General features: G+C 37.2%; 1 protein-coding gene across 1 annotated transcript in view; it reads left to right on the top strand.

The window, feature by feature from the left end:
* The first annotated feature begins 310 nt into the window (after window positions 1–310).
* Window positions 311–24,566, top strand: part of LOC131436458 (growth hormone secretagogue receptor type 1-like) — a 62,789-nt gene continuing 38,533 nt past the window's right edge. The window contains exon 1 of the mRNA XM_058605186.1: window positions 311–1,237. Within this exon, the coding sequence (XP_058461169.1) occupies window positions 518–1,237 (720 nt within the window). The 5' untranslated portion in view covers window positions 311–517. The remainder of the gene's footprint in view (window positions 1,238–24,566) is intronic.

Raw genomic sequence — 24,566 nt, 5'->3', positions numbered from 1 at the left:
ATGACTCGGAAGGATTTACAGCAGGTCTAACCGAAACAACTTCGTAGACGTGTCAACAAGTGTTCGCTCGCATCGCCTAGTGCCATAACCAGCACAAAGCTCTATGGCAACTGATATGATTGTGGTCGGAACTGAGCTCGAGCTACCAGTTGATGGAATGAACCGGATCCGAAGAAGAATTTCATCGGAATCGGAGGGGAAATCGGATTCTGCGTGATCGATGGGCACTCAAATTTCACGAACCGTCGTTCGCAAATTCATATTTATGATTATGCCTGCCGGAAAAGTGGACAGTTTCTGAAAAGCCGGCTTCCGTGAAACACATCGAAACTGGTTAAGGACAGCAGGCAGATAGCCGAAACGATTGGCCATGCTCCGGATATTGCGTGCCATCAAGTGTTTACTCTTTAACTGGTTTTTGTTGTTTACTCATTTACTGTCTAAATTTGTTCAAGTGTAATCGGATTCATGAAGACACAAATAGTTTGAAGTGTTCGATCGAGATAATTTATCGAACATGAATGAAACTGAAACCGACGCAAAAATTTCCTCTGTGGTTTATGAGAAGTTGAGTTTGAACGTTAGTTTTGAGTTCTGTGACGAGAATGTCGAAAATTTGAATGAGTTTAATTTAAAGCTGTGCCTGAATAGTGATTTGCATGGAAGGACTCGACAGCCCGCCGGTGGCAATGGATCCTTGGCACCTTTGGAATACCCGGTGGATTCATCATTGTTTATGGATTGGGGTTACATGATCGGTGATTTTCTTACCTTCTACTACACTCCGGCATTGGTCGTGGTAGGAAGCATTGGGAACATCCTTTCGGTGCTGGTGTTTTTCAACACCAAACTGAGGAAATTGTCCTCTTCCTACTATCTGGCTGCGCTTGGGATTAGTGACACGTGTTTTTTGCTCGGCCTATTCGTTACGTGGTTAAGTTTCTTTCAAGTGCACATCTACACGCGGGAAGTGTACTGCCAAATGTTTACGTTTTCCAGCGGATTGAGCAGTTTCCTATCGGTGTGGTATGTTGTGGCGTTCACTTTCGAGCGATTTATCGTGGTTTTATACCCGCTGAAGCGCCAAAGCTGGTGTACGGTGCGCCGAGCCAAGCTAGTAATCATCAGTTTGACTCTGCTGGGAGGAATACATAGTGCTCCGTATATCCTGTTTGCGGGGCCTCAGTTTTCCGAGAGAAATAATTCCACCATATGCGACGTACGAGAAGAGTACAAGGTAAGGTTGGAATACATTCCATCGTGGGTGTGTTTTGATTGACAAATCACGCATTGGAAAGTAGGAATTCCGATGAATTCATATTCGGTTATTACACTTTGACAGAACCGCATCAAAATACTGATTGAATTTCCAATTATACTTGGAAAAATAAAATCGTTTTCATTGTTAGGTATTCGGTCAGTTAACTACTTCAAAAATAATTACACCATTAGATGGAATGTGTTAAGAGATTTCTTAAAGTTTCACAGAAAAAAAAACGAAACGAAACGAACAAAAAAAAAGTTGTTTCAATCCGAGATATCACTGATTCAAGCAGAATATGCTCGGTTGGTTGTTTTAAACAAATTTAGGTTGTTTAAAAAAAACATTGGTTGAATCCAACCAAAATTGTTTTTGTCACTATATCAACAAAAAATCGTAAGAATTACCCGGAGTTTATTTATTTTTTCAACAACTTTTTTGCATATTAGAGCAAATCCAGCAGCTGGAAAGTTTACATGGAAGATGAATAATAGAGCTGAAACTGTAACAAACGTATCCCCAGTGAACCGTTTTAGTTTGTCAAATTTAAAACTGATAGTCTATGCCTTTCATTTTTTTTTTCCATATTTGAAACACAAGTGAAACGGTGCTGGGGATGCCAGTTTAGTTCAGATTTAAATTCTAAAACTGATCTAAAACATGCATCTAGAACTAGAACAAAACATGCTCTTAGAAGGGTTTAGTTTAGTTGTTTAGTGCATTAAAGCAGCATTGGAAATCGTTAATTAATAAAAATTCTACACAAATTCTCAGTCCTTAGGGAAAACTATTAGAAATTATTGAAATCAAGAGAATGATATTATCAAATTCGATCAGGAATAATTTATTCTCAAACACAAAAATAAATCCTTATGATTTTCCTGAGGCTCTAACGACGAAATAGTGATTCGATGATCTGTGATGTAAGTAGTAGAAGTATTCTACAAGCATTTAGTGTTTATTTGAAAAAAAAAAGGAAGTAACTATTTCGAAAATTCTCCAGTAAAACTAGTCTAGCGGGGCTATAACTTCTCACATTGAAAATGATTCAAAAATGGACATCTGCCTGTCGTGTTTGTTGAACGAAAACAATTGCGCTCGGTTCAATGGTCTGGTGATATTCTACAATTTTATCTGGGACCGCAAAACCTTTCATTTGTTTTTAAGTTCGTAAAAGTCATCTATGAGAAAATTGAGTGCATTTTATCGTCACAGTGAATACGTAGCTTACCCTTATAAGGAGGGCAAATATAAAAGCAGAACAGTTTTTATTGTCATGTCGTATTTAGTAATAGAAAGTAACTAAATTTACTCAAATTGATTTGATAATTTCATTTATGATTCGCCTTCGATTCATTATTGCATTAACAGATTAGGGGCTGTCCATAAAAGACGTCACGCTTTTTTTTTGACGATTTTTGACTCCCCATCCCCCCTTTGTCACAAATTGACACAGAAGCAAAGAACCCCTCCCCCCCCTATGTCACACGGCACGAATTCAAAATAAATAAAATTCATCTCAATACATTCTCAATATGTATGACAAACCATACAAAAATGTGGGAAAAATCGATTAATTACATGCCGTCATTAGATTAAAAAATATCTCTAAAACTACAAAATCATCGAAATTATTTTATTAATATTAATTATGTAATTTAACAAAAGTATTTGGTTGGTATTGATGAAACATTTAAATCGTCTGTTTTATTCCTCCTAGGGGTACACATATACATTATTGTTTTAGGTAAAGAATAATATTTCCTTAGTGTAGCATACAGGGCTGAGAAAATAAAGACCAAAACCTCATCAAAACGAGATCACTGCCGGAGCATCTTTTCATGATCAGTTGATCAGTGAATTTTAAATCATATCGATCAATATCGGTACTAATCTTCCGTCACACAATGGGTAGTGATTCTGAGCTAAAATGATTCTTGATTTATATAAGTTCAATCATTGGATGATTCGATAAGCTTTAATGTTGGTGGAGGAAAATCACATATGATCAAGATAAGACATGACATGATCTACGTCTGAAATCGTTGATCTCCCGCCCTTTTTCAAATGGAGTACAATTGAATAAACTGCACCAGAATCAGATAAGAGAAATTATTATGGTATACTATTATCAATGCTAGAAAATCAAATTACTGAAAAAAATGTCAGTTCATTACTTAAGTTAAACCGTTTGAAGGCATCTTTTTCTTTGTTACTCATATTAGTCAAAATTTATTAATTTCGCTAATTTATTTCCTGCATCACTCATTTCCGAATTTACAAGAAGAAGCTTTTACATCAACATATACGCGTTTTCCTATAGAATGTAAACGTTTATTGTTGAGATTTTTTCAGGAAATAGGGCAAAGCAGTTATATAATTAGGTATTTCAAAAATGCGCTCATTGAAAAAATAGGGGACGTCACATTCCAAAAACCTCCCCCCTCACCGCTGTCACAAAAGGTCACGTTTTATGAAACACTCCCCTCCCCCTTGCGCGGGACGTCTTTTATGGACAGCCCCTTATGTTATACTACTCGTGCCACCTCGAGGATCAGCATGATCCGCTAAGCAGACTCAAAACACAAATAGCAAAATAATTCATAAAGTCATTTCGATTACTGGCTTTACTCATGAAGTTGCACGTAACTTTTCAAATCCAAAGGTCACGATACAGCAAAAATTGAAGACTATTCTCGATGCAAATCATCTGTCCAACGATGGGGTAAATTTCCGATGTTACGCGTTTTTGTGTTTTCGCGCGTTTTTTTTTACGCGGTACGTATTCCCAGCGTAAAAAGAGACCTCAGTGTACATGATTGATATAATCAGTCGTGGTGATTGCCGAAAATTTCACAGAAGTTGCTCGATATTAATCTATATTTTATACAACATTTTCAATCTGGTAGAAGATGCTACCAGAACTCGTGTCCCTCAATGCATGAAGAGAACCGTGAGAGAATTTTTCTACACTGCTTCGCTCCACTTCATACTCTGAGTATTTCACGGCCCTTAAAAAATTTCAGTCTGATAACGATTGGTGCTGTGTGGAATTGACCAAGAGAGAATCGCAAGTTGACAATTATCTCAGAAAATCGAATCGATGATTCGACTTGATGATTCTCACGCTAGGTTACAATATTTCAAAACCCTTGTGTGGAGCATTCACATATAAATATTTTCATAGACACAACTTATACAAAGGTTATATGGACATAGTTAGAATAAGCGACAATAGTAAAATGAGTCTATCGCAATTATTCAATAGTAAAATGGTTCTATCGCAATTATTAGAAATTCATGAAACGTCCAGACCTGGTGTGATCTAAAAAAAATCGACTTTGAGACATACAAAATTTTGAGATTTCCGAAATCGAAATTTTTTTTTTGAAGCCGAATGTCTTAGAAATGCATGAAACCTTGAGATATGGTGTAATCTGAAAAAAATATTTGTTAAAAACAAAACGACTGCGACTTAAAGAATTCAAGACCGCGTAGCTTCGAAAATCCGCATAACAAAAATCCGCAAAATTAAAGAAAATCTCTTAGAAATGCATGAAATGTCCAGATCCGGTGTAATCTCAAAAACAAGGTTTTTGAATAAAGATCGAAATTTTTCTAAGTGTCAGAGAGTTGAATGAAAAAAAATCTCGGGATAACATCAGAACTCGACGTTTTATGCAATAGCCAGTAACGAATACCACAACTACAATAAGTTCCTGTACAAAGGTTACGTTTATCGCATGCAACATCACTTGTCAATACGAAGAACGAAATTGGTCTCCCATCTACGATATAATTTACGACAGAAAATTATGTTCGTGTAAATTAAGGTTTTGGTGTACTAGAATAAGGCGAAACGTTGGATGGAATTCAACAAATCAGGAATCAGGAATCAGAACAGATTGGCTCGAATGGCACGTTCCCCTTGTTGTATGGAGATTTGTGCCTTGCCGCAAGATCTGTATTATCATCATTTTCCTGAAGGGAGAGGAAAGACTGAAAGGAAGGAGCAGGGTAGTTTAGGAGCTGGGCAATTTAGGAGAAAATGACGACACAATACATGTAAGCAGAAGTTAATTCTGCACCCCTAGGGGTGCTGAACATTCTGTTGGACTGCACAAAGAAAAACATATAACCAGAAGTAAATTCTGCACCCATAGGATGCTGAACAATCTGTTTTAACCTTTACAGGTGTAGACTCAATGGTCTTGATTATTCCTGCCGAATAGTTCGAACAGAAATCATCTGAAAACCGTAGTTCAGTTTTTATTTCTGTTTGTTAAGAAGATTTAGAGAGCCATCGTCAATACTGCGGAAAAACAGTCGTTTTCCTGCAACTGCCGGAGCCGCTCTCAAAATCTTCCATCTCACCGTCTGAACTGCAATTGTGACAGATATTGTCAAAAACTGAAAATTTTGACATAAAACTTCGTTAAACTCAAAAAGAAAACTTCCGATCTAAAAACACACACAGTTCGTCGAGCTGAATCGATTGGGCCTCAAATTTTTTTTCGAAAATTTGAACGAATTCTATACCTTATTTTTATATTTATAAAAAAAGGTGAAAAACAGTAACGTCATTTCAGAGAAGAAACGAAAACAGATATAAACTCCTGAAGCTCTGCACGACCACTTTGAACGAGCATATCTTAGGAATTACTCAATATTTTCACACAAAATTAGCACTGTAGCAGTCTCTAATAAAGAATAACAACTAAATAAAGTTTCAAGATTTGGCAAACCGTTTTATTTTATTCCACGCTCGAAATTAAGCAGAAAATAACATCGTTTATTGAAGAAACTCCTCTTTATTACTAAGAAAATTAAAGACTCATTTTTCGGATGAGAATATTGGATTCGGATAGTATATAGAAAGTGTGAGAACAATAGGAGGTAAATTTGCGATGAATGAACAACAGCTTACAGAAAAGGATCAGCAACACGGAGGTAGTGATTTGCAGAATTTGCACCCGACGAAGCTTTAACCGTACCGCCCACCTCTTGCCAACATACTGATCCTTTTGATGCGGATGCCCATTTCGATGGTTCAAAGTAATGAAATTGATGTGAAAGACAAAACGGAACATAGAAGTGGAATTGGAAGCTTTTTAGGATGAAAATCCGTGCCAAACGTAACCAGAGTTTGTGAATTTCCTAGAGGGGGCTCAACGGAATATTTCGACATTAGCTCCTACCGTATTAGGTGACTTTGGAAATTCGTGTATTGTATTTCAAATAAACCGCTCTTGGATCGCTATAGGCATTAATAAGCTAATGCATCTGATATCTACCAGTTGTTGTACACGTGCGGAAGATGGAGTGCATTTTAAAAAGGGTGCTACTCGGAAACTGCGCCAAAAAATTATCCAAGGAGGGAACCAATTGGGAACTCTAAAAATAATATGCACCGACAAAAAAGTTATACACTTTTTCGAGAATTATAAAATTAATCGAAAAATTTATATAAATAATAACAATATTTGAAACCTGTTATTAAAGTCGATATTTAACGTTTATCTGATTAGTGATTTGTTTTTGAAAACAAATAGAAATAATAGTTCAAATATAGTACAGGCATTTGGAAAAATTTAAGTTTTTGAAACAAAAGAAGTAAATTAAACACAAGGATATGATTTTAAACATCAAATACAATAAGATTGTTCATAGTGACATTTCGCCTAGAAATATCTATTCTTCTGACTCGAGTTTATGCTGAAATACGTCGATTTCACGGATACCTCAAACGAAACACGGAATTACCTTAAACTTATTGAAACAGCACTATTCAGCAAAAATTTGAGTTTTTTAATTTTCTTGCTTGAATATATCGGGAACGGTTACTTCTTGGGGAAAGGTTACTATAAATAAATGCATTGCTCTTGATCTCTTATAATCTCGTGTTCAAATTACTACTTTCCTTCAAAAACTTGAAATTTTGCGAATCCCCTTTGAACTGCTTTAGTTGTAATTTCTTCAATTTCAAACAAGCACTAATCAAATAAGCTTAAAATCGATTTAGGCCATTGGAAATTCAGTTAAAAAAAAACAAGTAAAAGGTAGAGGGTCAGAAAAAAACACTTTTCAATGTTAGTTCAAATATTTTTCTACAATTAGGACAGGTAATTCTTCTTCGAACATTTAAATAACAGACTTGAAGGTTGTAAGATTCGTTTGAAATACGTGAGATAGAAACAGTGTCGTTTGTCATTTGTCGCAGGTCTCAAAATTGCGAAATCGGCATAAATGACGCGTTGCATATAAACGGAACGTCCGAAATATTTTTATCAATACATCTGATTTATTTCTATGAAAGTTAAAAAGGGAAATGTGAGATTACATGCTACCGTAAGGATTTTCATAGAACTTGTCCTTGGACCACCCAGTATTCACTTTTATTTTTACTGCAACGTGGATTTAACAGCAACCTATTATATTGTAGCCTTCGCCTCTTAAGTTTATTATGATCGGCTTAAATATCTGAGAATACAATTTCAATCTCTGATCGTTTTCTAAAACTTTCATTGCCGGGAATCATGAATTTGGATCAAATTTAATGGCCGCTCCTAATCTAGTGCAGAGTTAAATTGAATCATTGAAACAAATACCTTAGTTCCACAACGCACTACATCCACTCCATCCACTACATATTATTATTATATACAACATACGTCAGGCCAATTTTGGAATACTGCAGCATAGTATGGAACCCATGTACCTCCGTACACATAGAACGCATCGAATCTGTTCAAAAACAATTTCTACTGTATGCGCTTCGTAGACTAAACTGGACTACATTTTCTCTTCCATCGTATAAAGCGCGTTGTATGCTCATAAACTTACAAACTCTCGAAGAACGCCGCAAAGCTACAATGCTTTATTTTATCAACGACATTATTTCTCAACGAGTACAATCTGAATTATTGCTTTCACAACTAAAATTTTATGCTCCTAGTCACCATCTCAGAAGTCGTCAAATATTCTCGGAAAAAAATATAAAACAAATTATGCCAAAAGTAATCCTATTAATCAAATGATGCGCTTTTATAACGAAAACTGCCAAAAAATCGATCTATCTATGTCCAGGAAACAAATAAAAGAAAAATTGAAAGCAAATCGTAGAAATAATGTAACAGATCGGCTGAAAAGTTCGTATCGTTTCTATGAGAGGGCGCCACTAGAATTAAATCCATACCATTTTCAGTTAGTACTAACCTTCAAAAGATACGTGTATAAATTTGACAGCTGTCTGATTATTAGTTTGTGAGATATTGCATTTTGAGTGAAGCTACTTTTGTTATTGTGAAAAAAAATGAAAAAAAAGGAATTTCGTGTGTTGATGACGAAAAAAAGTGCCGCCGATACCAAAAAATGGCTTGATGAGTGTTATCCAGACTCTGCACCGGGCGAAGCAACAATTCGTAAGTGGTTTGCAAAATTTCGTACTGGTCATATGAGCACCGAAGACGATGAACGCAGTGGACGTCCAAAAGAGGCTGTTACCGAAGAAAACGTGAAAAAAATCCACAAAATGATTTTCAATGACCGTAAAGTGAAGTTGATCGAGATAGCTGACACCCTAAAGATATCAAAGAAACGTGTTGGACATATTATTCACGAATATTTGGATATGAGAAAGCTTTGTGCAAAATGGGTGCCGCGTGAGCTCACAATCGATCAAAAACAACAACGAAAAACCATCATCCACCGTATTCTCCAGATTTGGCCCCCAGTGACTTTTTCCTGTTCTCAAATCTCAAGAGAATGCTCGCTGGTAAAAAATTTAGAAACAATGAAGAGGTAATCGCTGAAACTGAGGCCTATTTTGAGGCAAAGGACAAATTGTACTACAAAAATGGTATCGAAAAGTTGGAAGATCGCTATAATCGCTGTATCGCCTATGATGGCAATTCTCGATGAACATTAGAAAAGGTCCCAAGTGCAAATGACAGTTTCTCTTGGTTTACTTTCTCTTTCAATTATTACGGCAAATTCCAGTAATTCCCCAAAAAACTCTACAGTACATATCGAAAGTTTATGGTTTTTACTATTATCCTATGTGAATTGTTAGATGGAAAGATTACTGATTGGACCGTAATACTCGAAAGAGAAAGTAAACAAAGAGAATCTGTCATTTGCACTTAGGACCTTTTCTCGTGTTTGTCTTCAATTATGTTGAATAATAAAAACGAATTGTGGCAAAAAAATGTGTGTTTCTATTAAACGATACGAACTTTTCAGCCGAACTGTTATAGTGTATAAGAAACCATTGTAACTTTTTTTTTGTCTGTGGTCTTTGTTTGACGAATATATAAATAAATAAACTGCATTTATCAGATGAACTAGAACCAATGAATGTATAAGTTCAAGGGCTTCTGTATTACCACTAATTAACTGGTGAATCTGTTTGTTCGAGACAAGTAGTTCCATTTATGCTGCATGTGGCCTTTGGGAATCAATTTATTGATTTGTGAATAATTAAGCAGGATTTACTCAATCCATTTATATAAATACCAAAGTTAGATTTACGCCCACTCGAAACATTCAATTTGAATTCAATAACACCGTATGAAGCAAGACAATATTCGAATCCAAGTTCTAGAAAATCTATAAGAAATCGATACCTGAATTAAGTGATTACTATTTTTGAGGTCTTTGAAACTGCAAACCGGGGACTAGCAGTATCTACTACAAAGATTTGCGAGGCAGGAATAAATTTTTCCTCTTATTGATATCTTAGATATTTTGGCAAAGAACTGATATGACAGTTTCACAATATTTGAACTAATTAGCCTGTAATAGCGGAACCAGCAATGGGTCATTAATAACATTCAATAGTAAGAAATTGAAAATACAGGTTTTTTCATTTGAATCAAAATTTATACAATTTTGCTCAGCCATCTGAGAAATCGAACTATTTATGAGTCTACTATTATTAAGCTCTTTAATTCGTATACCGGGGATCGATATAATCGAAATGATTCTGTTAGGATATCAATCATTGTTATTCACAGGGGCGGCAACTTCCATGAAATATTTGAAATATTGGAGAGGCACAAAAATGACTAAAACAAATTAGACTAAGACCAGAAAACCAATAAAAAATGACTCATGATTACGTTGAGATCCAGGAATGGAATTACGAACAACGAAGAGGCTCCCCTCACCTTTCATTATGTTAGGAATCATGAACAAAGAAGAGTATGTTATGTCAGCGTAAGCCTTCCTGTTGGGAGACCCCCGGTCACGATTCACCACATAGGCTCATCAGCTGACAGGTGTGAGCATGACAGATGCCGTCGAGGTCATCGGCGACCGGATGTACCGAGTATGTCATCGAAGAGAATAAACTGCAATAGTAGCAGAGCTACACGCGTTTTTGTACCGTCAATTTTAAGTTGTTATTAAATGTACCTTTTATCATTAAACGCGTGTCGATCAATCTGCCGAACACCCACTATTGCAACACTTCCATAAGTGATTTTAAGTCAATGCCACCTCGTAAATCAAGGGTTCAGAAACAGTAGGACAAACCAAGATTGATAGTATACGTGGGAGCCGAAAATCATGAATCTGGATCACCTTACCTAATTCAACATGACTATTATGCACAACGACACAATGCCGCAAATACGCCATGCTACTGTACACAAAAACAGGCCAGGGAACGTTAAATTGTCAAGATTGTGTATAGACTACACAATCTTTTCACATAGCCACCAACTGAACTGAATCGCCACACCTCGATATCAACTGAGCTATGACATTTTATCAGTAAAATACGTAAATTCAATGAAAATATTTGAAATGTTTATAACATAAATGAATTGTATTTATACCTTTAACGGACCTGAATGAATATGTGCAGAAAAATCCTTATAGACACACATAGACCTGTATTTCTGGATAAATTTCATCAAAGCTGAAGAACTTTCATATTTGGAAAATATAAATCGTGTTCCCATTCGGAGTTATCATTATTACTAGTACTTCCAGGATAAGATGTATGAAACCAATGCAATCATTCGGTTCGTGGTGGGTCGTTATTCGTTAAAACTTGTAAATAGAAACTATTTCAGTACTTTGCACCACTTTCTATACGTTGTTATTTATATGTTTATTTAATATCTCGCCGTATTCAGCAACCCACCGTGATATCTTAAAAAATATGTAAGAAGAACACTCTGTTGGAACACTTCACTTGAAGCAATCTTCAACCGTTCATTGTCCGGTATTTCTTACCTCCTCACTCCCTGAACTCGTTATCTAGAATACCACATACTCCACCGGTTTAGAATGACATCAATATTAAAGTAATGTGACTTAAAACTGCTTTTCTCATGTTGTCTTTTATTTATTCCAATTTGTCGATATATCTCTGAAGTCGTCTTATAAAGCATGCTTCATTTAGAATTGGAACAAACTTTTGCTCATATTGTGGCGCTCCTGGTGGACGGACGTGGAAGTTCTTGGCGCCCACGTGTCGGGAATTTTGTCACCTTCACGTATGATTTTTGATATTCCGCAAATCGACTTTATTTTGTAAACAATCAACATGGAAGCCGAAAGAAGGGAAAAAATTGTGCACAGTTATTTGGAAAGTCCATTGTGGTCTGCATCTAGGCTAACTAAATAGCTGAAATTGCCCAGAAATACCGTATGGCTCGTTATCAAACGATATAAGGAAACATTGACGACGATTCGGAAGCCTAAAGTCAATCGTCGGAGTGGAACTGTCGACTGGAAACTGCGTAGTAGGATTTTGAAGACGATTAAGAAGAATTCTAATCTGTCTGACCGTGATTTGGCCAGAAAATTCGGAGCTGCCCATAGTACCGTGAGGAGAACTCGACTCCGGGAAGGAATCAAGTCGTATCGAGCTAGCAAACAGCCAAATCGGATCATAAAACAGAATAGTGTGGTCAAAATTCATGCTCGGAAACTATATGACTAGGTGCTGACCAAGTTCGATGGGTGTCTTCTGATGGACGATGAAACCTATGTCAAGGCTGACTTCGGGCAAATACCAGGTCAAAAATTTTACTTGGCAACGGCTCGGGGGAATGTTCCAGCCAAATTTAAATTTGTTTTTGCCGACAAATTTGCAAGAAAATTCATGATTTGGCAGGGCATTTGCAGGAATGTTTTCGTTACAAATAGGGCAATGACATCGGAACTTTATCAAAAAGAGTGTCTCCAAAAACGAATTTTGCCGTTCATTCGATCCCACGACTATCCCGTAATGTTTTGGCCAGATTTGGCAAGCTGTCATTACAGCAAAGTCGTTCAAGAATGGTATGCAGAGAAAGGGGTCCAGTTTGTTCCGAAAAACCTTTACCCACCCAACTGCCCCCAATTCCGCCCTATTGAGAAATACTGGGCAATCATGAAGAGGAGACTCAAGGCGAAGAAAAAGGTTGTCAAACACATCAATCAGTTGACGACCTGGTGGAATAAAATCGCTAAAACGATGGACGAAGAAGGTGTGCGCCGCCTAATGAGCCGTGTTACAGGAAAAATTCGAGAATTGCTTGGAAACCGTGACGAATAATTTAATCCGTATTTTTTCTTGAAAGTTTGAAGAAAACGCTACACTTGTATGAAAATAGATCTTGAATTCAATAATAAATAACTGAAATGCAGGCAATTGTCTTTGTTCCAATTCTATCTGATACAAGCTTTATTTCTCGAAACTCGTCTTTTGGCAGCAGACTCAATCTTATGTGATCCTTTCCCGCCGTTGCATTCAACCTCCAACGAATGTTTTACCGTTGATTGAGCTAATGCTGTCGGTTAATGACTGTATTGGAGAAATTTTGGTTTATGAATACGCAAATCATACACGGGCTTAACTTTATCATATTTATCCCTTTGTGTGACCCCTAAGGTTTCTTGAGCTTTAGTTTATATGAAATCCAAATGTTTTCCGTCATTGATTTTTTTACCCAGGTTTTTATTCGGAGATTTCGTATTTTTGTTCTGAAATTACATCTTACATCTTTTTAGTAATGCCTTGAAAAATTCTTCATAACTTTGTTGCTCACAAAACTTGGCTTGAGTTTCCAAATGTAAAACACAATCGGAAAAAGACTTCATCCGCATTTCTCGAAATTTAATTCTCTCTTTTTTTTTGTATCGCAAATCTGGTTAAAATATGTATTTAGTGCTGATATAGGTGCTTAATAGATATCATCTGTGCTGTCAGAAAAAATTTTCTCCTGCATCTCAATTGTAGTCAGCAAATAATTTCCAGCAAAAAATTTCAATCCAGTCAGCTTCGTAGCCGAACCCCGCAGGCTATTTACAGGAAACTATGCCCTTGTATTGGATAACGAATAATCCATTCTGACTTTCGTTTGTTATTTGACAATGTTGCTTCAAATTACTGGAGAGGCCACGACCCTGCAGGCCATTCTGTTTTCGCTTTATTTCCTATCCTTATTTGTGCAACCGAATTTCGATTGCATACTTCTCCGTTAGATTCTTCCTTTTTCCATTGCAAATATCAAACTTTGCTAACTGAAAACTACACCTACCTCCGTGGCAGGATAACCAATGTGATATCTTAGAAGAAGAATAACAACACTTCGCGTGAATTGGTTTATTGGTATTTGTGCCCTCCTCACTCGCTGAACTCTCTATCGAGAATGTCACACCCGCAAACTCGGAACTGAAAGTAGGATTTGAATAAAATACGTTGATGTCTTATGATGCTGAACGATTTTTCATTTGATCCCCCCAGAACGGCATCGAAAAATACAGAAAAAAGAATTTGCAACGGTCTTATTAAGAAAGTTTATAATTCTCCAAAAACATTTCAATTCATTTTTCCAGTTTATTTTTAGTGTAACCATCCTTTGCCACTTTTTTTACATCAATATCATACAAAGAACATTTACATATGCCCTTTTAAAAAAAAGTAGTACTGAACCAGGACTGCGAGTTATCAGAGAATCGCAAACAACAGCTAATTGGTATTGAAATCTTACTTAAAGAACGAATGCATCTAGACGCTAATAATGTAAGTGAAATTCAATTCAACAAGGCGTCTAACTGTGTGTACATTATGTTCAAACGCGAAAGAGATGCAATTGCGTTCGCTTCGGTTAACAACATTAGTGTTGATCATGACAATGATAAATATAATATCCCTGTGTACATGGTGGACAATGCAATAGAAGTAAGCATGCATGACCTTCACCTGCAGACCAGCGATGGGTTCGTTCGGGAAAACATGTCGCAGTACGGTGAAGTTCTTTCCATCGAAAGAGAAGTATGGCGGAATTTTTTCCCCGGTATCCGGAATGGCGTGCGAGTGGTACGTATACAAATACGTAAAGCAATTCCATCTTACATCGTTTGTGATCAAGATGGAATACATCCGTGTAAAACGCTGATTACGTATGAAAATCAACTGGTTACATGTCAGTTTTGTGAACAACCTGCACACTACGGCAAACCTTGCACTGAAACTGTTAAAAAAACAAAACAAACAAAAACAAGGACAACCGCTCAACAACGGAAACTAGTGAATGCAGTGCTCCTGTTTTAAAAACACCTTTACCATCTAACCAACCAGCAACTGCAACCAATGTGCAACAAAACGATTCTACAGTAACTAGCAATGAGATCAAGACTGCGAATAACAAGTAAAAACGAAAAGAAGACGGAAACCAACAATACCACCGATGCGTCAATGGACGAAGAGATGAGCCACGAACAAAGTGCCCCTCAATCCTCGCAGGAGAGAAATGGAAGCTCCTCTACCCCTAGAAAAGGGTGACAACGAGATCGAATACAAAAAATTTTTCATTTAAAAAATCGGCTCAATCGGCCACGCAAAGCTTGTACGCGAATAGGGCTGGATAAAAATGTCTTTGAAAAAAAAAAATAGGTGATTGCATATGTTTGAAGCGGTAGCCTGAATTTATTCTATGTGATCCTTGAAAGTAAGATTTTTATGAAGCGTTAGACCAAAATATGTTGCTTGATGAGACCATGTCAATTAGGTTACATGATTATTGTTTGGTTCAATAATAGTAGCTAAAGTCGTACGCTGAAAGATAGTTCATTTTGTTTAACCACGTTTTATGTTCATAACACAACTTCGATCTGAATCCTTCTGCAAGCTGCCGTTTCGTTCGTAAATGCCAGAATTCGCACGACTCTGTCGATAAATCAATCCAATTTTAAGCGTACAATATTGAAGCTATACTTTCGAATCTAGTTGAATGTTGCGAATTCATTGACAAATCACCGAGATACAAGCGCTTAAAATTAGGTTCGTAAAATCTATCGCCGATAGTTCAAAATCGGCCTGCTAGTTATCGGAAAATCCCAAGTAGTACGTTAAGTTGCTGTCCTGTATTTGTCTACTGATTGTGCAATTTATCAAGTTAGTTTATATCACTATTCTGGTAACTGTTGTGTTATGAAAAAAGCGCAATTTTTCTTTTTTGTGCAACATATCTTGCGTTATTACGAACATTTATTCAAAATTATTGTGCAACTGATACAAAAACTCATGCATCGATCCCATTACAAATGCTGCAATTAAATCAGCGAAAAAACTATTGTGAAACTCATTGAAACTACTACGTAATGTAAACAAGAATTGAATTTATGTTTACAAAAAATAGCAAACATAATCTGTAATGAATAAGTTTCACATTTGATTTTCAAAACAACTTCTCGTAACACAAACATGGAACTTTAAAAATATTCTGCACATAAATAAATGGTAATACTACATATTGTAGAATTGATCTTTTATGTTTTAGTGAATAGAAAATCGACAACGAACTGTATTTTTATGGTGAAACATGTCTTCGTACGCCTAAAATTTTCAAGCGCCTTTGAATGTACGTGTTTTGATGATTGCACATCAATTTCTATGAAATTAACAATCTATTCTTTTCAATGAATATGATCGGAATAGTGTTCAAAATATGTATAAGAAAGCTATTAAACATTCATACACCTTTTCAGACGATTTTAATCATATTGATGATTCAATTAATATAAAAAATCTTGAAATGAATTCTTCTTCAATATTTTCCAATATGGCATCGAGGGTAACAGTGTGTCGAAAAGAAAATGGTTTACTCAACGTAATGATTTATTTCACCTTAATAAAAGAAAATATAAACATGTAAATATAGAAAAGAGAAATTTTTGTTTTTATTTTTATCAAAATAGTTGTTTTTATATTTATCAAACTATAGTTGACTTAAACAACAATACAGTTTATTCATTCATCTTAGTGAATCCGACATTTGTGATACGCACTTTTGATGAGCCCATGTGCTTTAGTTGCAAAAACAAGTTGCTCAAGCGGTAATATATAACTAGGAGAGTAACTATGTTGAACTGTTAATTTTTTTCGCGAGATAAATACCGGATACAAATTATCTCATTGTTTTTTATTTTCATTGCATATGTACTGCTGTATTTCTGGAACTTTTATGATAATATTCTCATGTCGGCAAGTTTTGCGTTCATTTAATTTCTGGTAGAACTTATTTGCAAATTTCGAATTGTGTTTCTAAAAATGAGGAAATCTGCACACACTGATTTAATATTTCATGAGGCAACCAAGACAACGCGGACTCGGCTGCAAAATTGTTTTTACTGCGAAGTTTTCAATTCGGCTTACCATTTTTTACCCTGCGGAGAGCATAATAATCTATTTTTTCTTTGCAAGAGATAAACAGCCATTTCGACATATATTGAGTCGGATACTATTATGACAGTCATTCAGAAAGTGTTTGATAAGTAAAACAATTGTTTTAGTTACTTCGTTTTTACATGACGATGTGAAAATTTTTGCTGAGCTTCTATAACTGCTAGTGCAACATGGGCAAGTTGGTGATTTGCTGTACGATTGCATGATGTACCTTAAATTGTTCTATAGTGATTTTTTGGGTAGTATTGTAAAACTTAACAGTGATAAGTTGCACAACCGATTTTAATATATTTGAAAATCTTTCTGAGCTTATCTAACATAAAAAACAATTCTAAAACAATTGTAGAACCTCTTGAAATTTCAATAAGTTACATTTGCTACTTGGGATCGAAATCAACAGCTAATTGGTATTAAATATACTCAAGCGATGCGGGGTATGCAGCAAATGGGAAATAGCATCCACACACAGTACGGAAGCGACTTTTCAACGAGCGAATGGATGTAACTCAGTTTATCATCCACTCTCAAGACAAGCTACTTATTTCGTTCGCATGCAGTCACCGACTAAAGTGAAAATTAAGGCATAATACATATTTAAAGATTGCGTTTTGTGCGAAGATTCGTAGCTATACTTTTTTCATGCATGACGTAAATCCTCCCTACACCGATCGAAGCACCGAACTGCTATTGAATGAAATGCGAGGTGTGGAGTAACGATCTAAACCGTCGGCCGTGTGAGAGAAATCAAAAGGATGAAATCATTATAGCATGCTGTGATTGGTTCGTGAACACATAGGTAGATTCAAACCAATTTTTCAATAGCATGCTGTTGAAATACTGAAACAACGTTGCCATACATGTTAAATGTTTTCGAATCGATTGGTTATAAAATTATATCAACCCATCAACAAATAACTGAGTTTTTATCGTTCAAAGTTATGATAGAAAAAGGTTACGCGGGTAGTTTTGCATTTTTCAATTGACACCCAAATGCCAAAAAATTCTCAGGCAAAAATAAGAAAATTTTTTTTGTTGATTTGAGGAATAAAAGTACACATGTTAGCTATGTTTCTATAAAGTTGGTTTATTAAATCTCCTTTCTTAGGCTGGGTATTTAGAAATGGCGTTACTCGTCAAATTATTTGCAACCTTTGCGCCATCTTTCTTACACACTAAGATTTGATTCCGTTACATGAATCTTATTTTACAAAAATTATACAAACGTTTACCGGACGATCAGTTCTACGTAAGTTTTCATTACAGAATTCTGGAAATAGATGTACAATTAATACAGTAAATTTGAATATTCACCGAGTACGGTAGGAATCATACCGTCCGTATTATGTTCCAATAACCGAACTTCTGTAAATACAGATTCTCGTGAAAATTAACTGTCAAACAGTTGTTAAAAAATTCAGATTATTACCCAAACGAAAAATCTCTTATGGATTGAGGTACAAGTGCACAAGTTTTTAAAACATTAGAACAGCGGTATTTTGGTCACTTCATAAATTTGGGGCCACCTAACCAACTTTATGGATTTAATCGATGTTAAGTAACCCATGTTGCATTAATTTGAAGCTAATCACATTAAATTACCTACTGCGGAAAAGTTTTTCGAAGACATTACAACATTTGGTGGATGGTTTTACAAAGTGGATCAAAATAAAATCAATCCTAAAGTGGGCCAAAATACCTCTGTTACTCTTCAGGAATCAGGAATCAGAACAAATTGGCTCAAATGGCACGTTCCCCTTGATATTTGGAGATTTGTGCCTTGCCATCAATTTGTTTTTAGCATCATTTTCCCGATAGATAAGAGGGAAGGATTGAAAGGAAATGGTAAGGGTTGGACTAGGAGGATGGGAAAAATTGACGACACAAAAACACATAAAAGCAGAAGTAAATTCTGCACCCCTAAGGGATGCCGAACAATCTGCTGAGGATCACATTTAGTGGAAGCAGAAGTAAATTCTGAACCTCTACGAGGTCCCGAACAGTCCGCTGTTAATAAAACCTCCAACTCCCGAGAGGATTTGAAGATCTTACAAAAGCGACACCATTCTGCACTCCCGGAAGAATGCAGAACGATTCGCAGTATGTACGAGCAGAAGTAAATTCGGCACCCCCTAAAAGATGCCAAACAATCTGCTAAACCCAATTTAAGGTAAATACAGAAGGGATTCATTCACTCCAGGAAGAACGATGAACCCTTCTGACTATAGCTCCTTACCACATTGGGTAAGAAACGAGAGAATATCCTTCAATTTTAGCTCCGCATACACAGACTCAACCATGTATGGAGAACCAAAAACCCGGATACGTAGCTGCGTCAATGCGGGACAGTTACATATCAGATGATATGAAGTACCATAATCGCATTCACACAAATCACACGAATAATACTCAGCACGTTGAATAGTAGCCATGTGATAATTGAGTTTGCAATGTCCAGTCAGAGCTCTGACCAGAATACTGCAATGATGCTTGGAGAAATGCAGTAGACACTTTGACATTTTCAGATTTAAATCTGGTAGAAATGCTTTTGTCTGAGCGCAAGTTTGCAAGCTGCGCCAGTAGCTGGCATGTTTGGATACAGCCCAAGAACGAATCTTGTGCTTTATCCAACTAGTTGAAAGTGGTAAAGCTGGTTCAGGACCAACGAAATCATTCGTTGCACCAGCTCTAGCCAACTCATCAGCCCATTCATTTCCAGTAATACCAGAATGGCCGGGTACCCATAAGAAGTAAACAGCATTTGAAATGCTGAGGTCTTCAATTTGAGTTCGACATGCGATCACTAGATTCGACCGTGAGTCATTCGAACTGAGTGCTTTTAAGGCTGCCTGACTGTCGGAACAAAAATAAATTCGCTTACCACAGATCCTCTGCTGAAGTGCCGATTGTACTCCACACAGAATCGCGTAGATTTCTGCTTGAAACACAGTACAGTATCTACCAAGTGAATGAGACTGCTCCAGCCTCATTTCACGACAGTAGACACCAGCACCAGCACGACCATTCAACAGAGAACCGTCCGTATAACAAACTATGTGTTCATCAAGTTGTCGTTCCAGACAACCAGACAACCATTCCTCACGAAAAGGATAGCTCACATTGAATGTTTTGAAAGGAAAACTGCATGTGAGAGTTAGGTCACTAGGAGCGAGTAAATACTCATCCCACGTAACCATTTGAGACCACAAGCGAGTGTGGCTGGTAGCATAATCTAATGGGTTACTGTTCCAAAGCCCTGTAACCTTAAGACGGTATGCACAAGATAATGCTTCTTGTTTTAGGAACACATGTAGTGGTTTAATGCACAGTAGCGCCTCTAGAGCAGCAGTAGGAGTTGTCGTGAATGCTCCTGTCATCGCCATTAGGACCATCCTTTGGAGATGATTTAGCTTTGACTGAACTGTCGCGACTTCTCCTTTCTGCCACCATACAAGACATCCATATGCTAAAATTGGTCTAACAATAGTTGTGTAGATCCAATTAATATATCTGGGTTTGAGTCCCCATGATTTTCCAAAAGCTCGTCTACATTGGCCGAAAGCCAGGCAAGCTCTTTTAATTCTGAAGTCAATGTGAGCAGACCAATTCAGTTTTGAGTCAAGAATAACCCCGACGTATTTAACTTGTTCGACCACAGTGACCTCTGAACCAAAGAACTGCAACGGACGAGCTCCTCTGATTATCCTACGATGAGTGAAAAGCACCATTGATGTTTTGCCCGGATTTACAGATAATCCAACCTGACAACACCATTGTTCAACAGATCGCAGGGCTTGCTGCATTAAATCAAAGAGAGTGTTAATGCTTATACCGGTCATCAATATATGATAATCGTCGGCAAAACCATAAGTCGGAAATCCAAGGTTATTAAGTTTCCTTAACAAACCATCAGCGACAAGGTTCCATAAAAGTGGGGATAGTACACCACCTTGAGGACACCCACAGACACTTAGCTTTCTAATCTCTGCTTGCCGAAGCGATGAACAAAGAAGTCGATTGCTAAGCATTGCGTGTATCCAATTTGTGATACTTGAAGGTATGCCATGACCACGGGCTGCTTCCAGAATTGAATTGAAAGACACGTTATCAAAGGCACCTTCAATATCTAGGAAAACTCCCAAGCAAGATTGCTTTTGTGAGAAAGCTTTTTCAATGTTGTACACAACATCATGTAACAGGGTTGTAGTGGACTTTCCACGCTGGTAAGCATGTTGCATTCCATGTAGCGGATGCAGGCCCAAACTAACATCTCTGATATAGTGATCGACTATGCGTTCCACTGTTTTAAGAAGAAATGAGCTTAGACTGATAGGCCTGAAACTCTTCGCTTCCTCATAAGTGCCGCGGCCGCCTTTGGGAATAAATTTGACAATTATTTCCTGCCAGGCTCTTGGAATATATCCTGTCGCAAGACTAAAAGTAAGTATTTTCTTCAAAACATGTTTGAAATGTTCATACCCTTTCTGCAGTAACACTGGGAAAACTCCATCCTTTCCAGGAGACTTGTACGGAGCAAAACTCTCAACTGCCCATTTGACCGATTCAATCGTCACAACGCTTCGAGCAAGGGCCCAAGAATCGTAACTACCTGAAAAAGTCTCGGGAAGAGCTGTCGGTGATGGATCCATACATCCTGGAAAGTGAGTGTTAAAAAGATAGTGAAGTACATCACCTTCATCAGACAAGTGTTCACCATCTGAAGTTCTTAAGAAACTGACATTAAAGTCCTTAGACTTCGAAAGTAACTTATTTAATCTGCTAGCCTCGTTGAGACTAGAGACATTTGTGCAGAGGCTTTTCCAACCACTTCGCTCAGACGATCGAAGAGCATTTTTGTAAGCCCTTCGAGCCAACACGAATGCCTCCGACCCATTTCTGCGACGGTGGTTCCAAGCTCTTCTGCATAGTTTCCTTAGTCTAGCAAGTTCAGCATTCCACCAAGGAGTTCCTCTAGTAGCTCGCACAATACGAAGTGGACAAGCCTCTTCATATGCTGCAACTATGAGTGAGTTTGTCTCGTCGACAACATTTTCCAAATCAATTGGGGTTTCAATTGTTGGTTGGTACCCGTAAAATCTAGTCGCCAAGCCCTCTTCATAGAGGTCCCAGTTTGTAGATTTGGGATTACGATATGTGATAATATCAAATTTAACGTTTGAATGATCAAAGAATATGTACTTATGATCAGACAACGAAGGTTCGAGCTCATCGGAGACGAGCCAATTCACCAACTCATGCGCAATTCTATCAGAGCAGAGAGTTACGTCCAAAACCTCCTCTCTGCCAGATCTCGCAAAAGTTGGACGGTTTCCTGCATTGACTATGTGCAGGTTTGTACTGCTCACAAATTCCATCATATCAGAGCCTCTCGAATTTATATCTGTGCTGCCCCAAATGATATGGTGAGCATTTATGTCACTGCCGATTACAAGCGGTAAATCACTTTTGCAGCAGTATGATACAACCTTTTTGAAGTCATCGCTTGGCGAAGGTTGGTTATGCGGCAAATATGCCGAACAATAGACATATTTCCTGTCTATGCCATCAGTAGTCATACCAACTGTGACAGCACAAATATCCCGAGTTGTGAGCTCCGATATGAGAGAGACATCGAGAGCACTATTTGCAAGTATGCATGCTCGAGGCATTTCACGTGGATTAGTCATTCCGGTCTTGTTAAAGGCAACAAAGACTGGGTTTAACAATTTTCCAACGTAGAAGTTTCCCTTTTGGAAATATGGTTCTTGAACCAAAGCTATAGAAGCTTTACCTTCTTGCAGAAGTCTGGATAGATTCATAGTTGCTGTACGTTTATGCTGGAGATTGATTTGTGCTACTCTAACCATTATCAATTAAAGTAACAAACACTCCACCTCCAGCACTTACCGTACAACAACTACAAGAAACCAAATATATTGGCTTATAATCGCCTATAGCGAACCATGTAAGGATTTTTTTAAATGTTTTAATCATTAAAATCCCACGAGTTGCGAAGAAAGAAGTCGTCCACTGTGCCAGAGCTTCGCTTAACACAGTAAGGGAAAATCCCAAGATATTCCGTTCACGACTGCATTGTTTAACCTCCTGCAGCCATTCAGCCATCGGCACGGAAATACACCTTGACTTAGGAGTTCCTATTTTTGTGGCCTTTTACGACATGGAACAGGAAACCAGTGGATCAATTCTTGGTAAAAAATAATTCCGCCGGATGCCACACGGCTTGAAACATTTGGTGGATGGTTTTACAAAGTGGATCAAAATAAAATCAATCCTAAAGTGGGCCAAAATACCTCTGTTACTCTTACTCATGGCTTTTCGTTTATTTATAGATAATTTCTAGTAAACTCGACGAATTGTGCAGTACTCTGGAATGGGCTTATAGTTCCGGTCAACCAAGAAATGAAGCTGTATTTTTTCTAGATTTTTCTTTTAGTGGATATATAGTGCAATAAAACCGTAGAGCCACGGCTGGTTCGAATTTCTTTCACACGTTTATGTGAAAAATTTCCAAATCCGAAATACTTAGTCGTAAATTGAAAAATTGAATTGTTTTTTTTTTTTTAAATCCAGTCGTTTTTGAAGAGTTCTGTTTCCCGGAGCTTGCTCATAATCGCTCTGAATATTTTTTTGGGCAAAGTTCAGGCGCGTTAGGCGCATTGGCCTTTTTCGGCACAAAACCAATGTTGGCTTTGTATCACTCCGTCACTGGTTTCGTGTTACAGTTTTCCGAAAATTATAATGTTTAAGCATTTCGTCTCAGTAATTGGATCTACTCCAACCTAGCTTGTGGACAGTGCTATCAAAATGCATGTGACTGGAGATTTCGTAACTCACGTTCGGTATTGCAAATGTTCAAAGAAATCAAAGTTTTTTTTTCATTCTCCCAGGAAGGTTACATTTTTTCACCTATTGAACTATTTCACAGAACAGAATATACGAGAAGAATATCCGAAAGGAACACATCACCCACGCTTGCCTTTATCTGTAGCCGCCTCTTCTGAATAGCGAATGAATTGGATTCCGTTCAACACAAATTCCATTTTTCTTCTTGATTCCAATTGGACTCATACCAAACAGAGATTTGATCGTGTTTCCAGCAAATCACGTTCGCACAAACAGCTTCGCTAGTCAGAAAAATCATCTTCAAGATACCTCAGATAATTGGTTAACGAATTGCAAGTGCTTTGACCACATAAAAATCCATTTTTTCTTCTACCTAGTCTCTCCTTTCTCCGGTTATAGACTGCTGGAATTTTTACATTATAAATGGGTTACTTTATATTCTGAGGCTGGAATTGTCAGTCTGGATTTTTTTTATTACAAATTCATTCTCTCAATATAGTGTAAGGAATCTGCTAAATTTAAAAGATGCCGAAAACACGACCAAGCGAGCAGATAAATTCATCTGGCGCTATTAAGTGAAATGCCAAATGCATCGTTTCGCTGAGTCGGGGTAAAAACTAATGGCTACGAAGTAGTTCATCCGGTATGACTTCATTCGTTGTCGAAACGTATCAGCCGTGCGATACTCAAAGGAAAGATGAAGTCGGTACCCTAACGACTATAATTGATTGTCATTAGAAATTCTCCCTGGCAGAACTA

Source organism: Malaya genurostris, chromosome 3, assembly GCF_030247185.1.
Source record: "Malaya genurostris strain Urasoe2022 chromosome 3, Malgen_1.1, whole genome shotgun sequence".
NCBI lineage: Eukaryota > Metazoa > Arthropoda > Insecta > Diptera > Culicidae > Malaya > Malaya genurostris.
The sequence above is the reverse complement of the archived record's forward strand: the minus strand, read 5'-3'. Positions and strand labels throughout refer to the sequence as shown.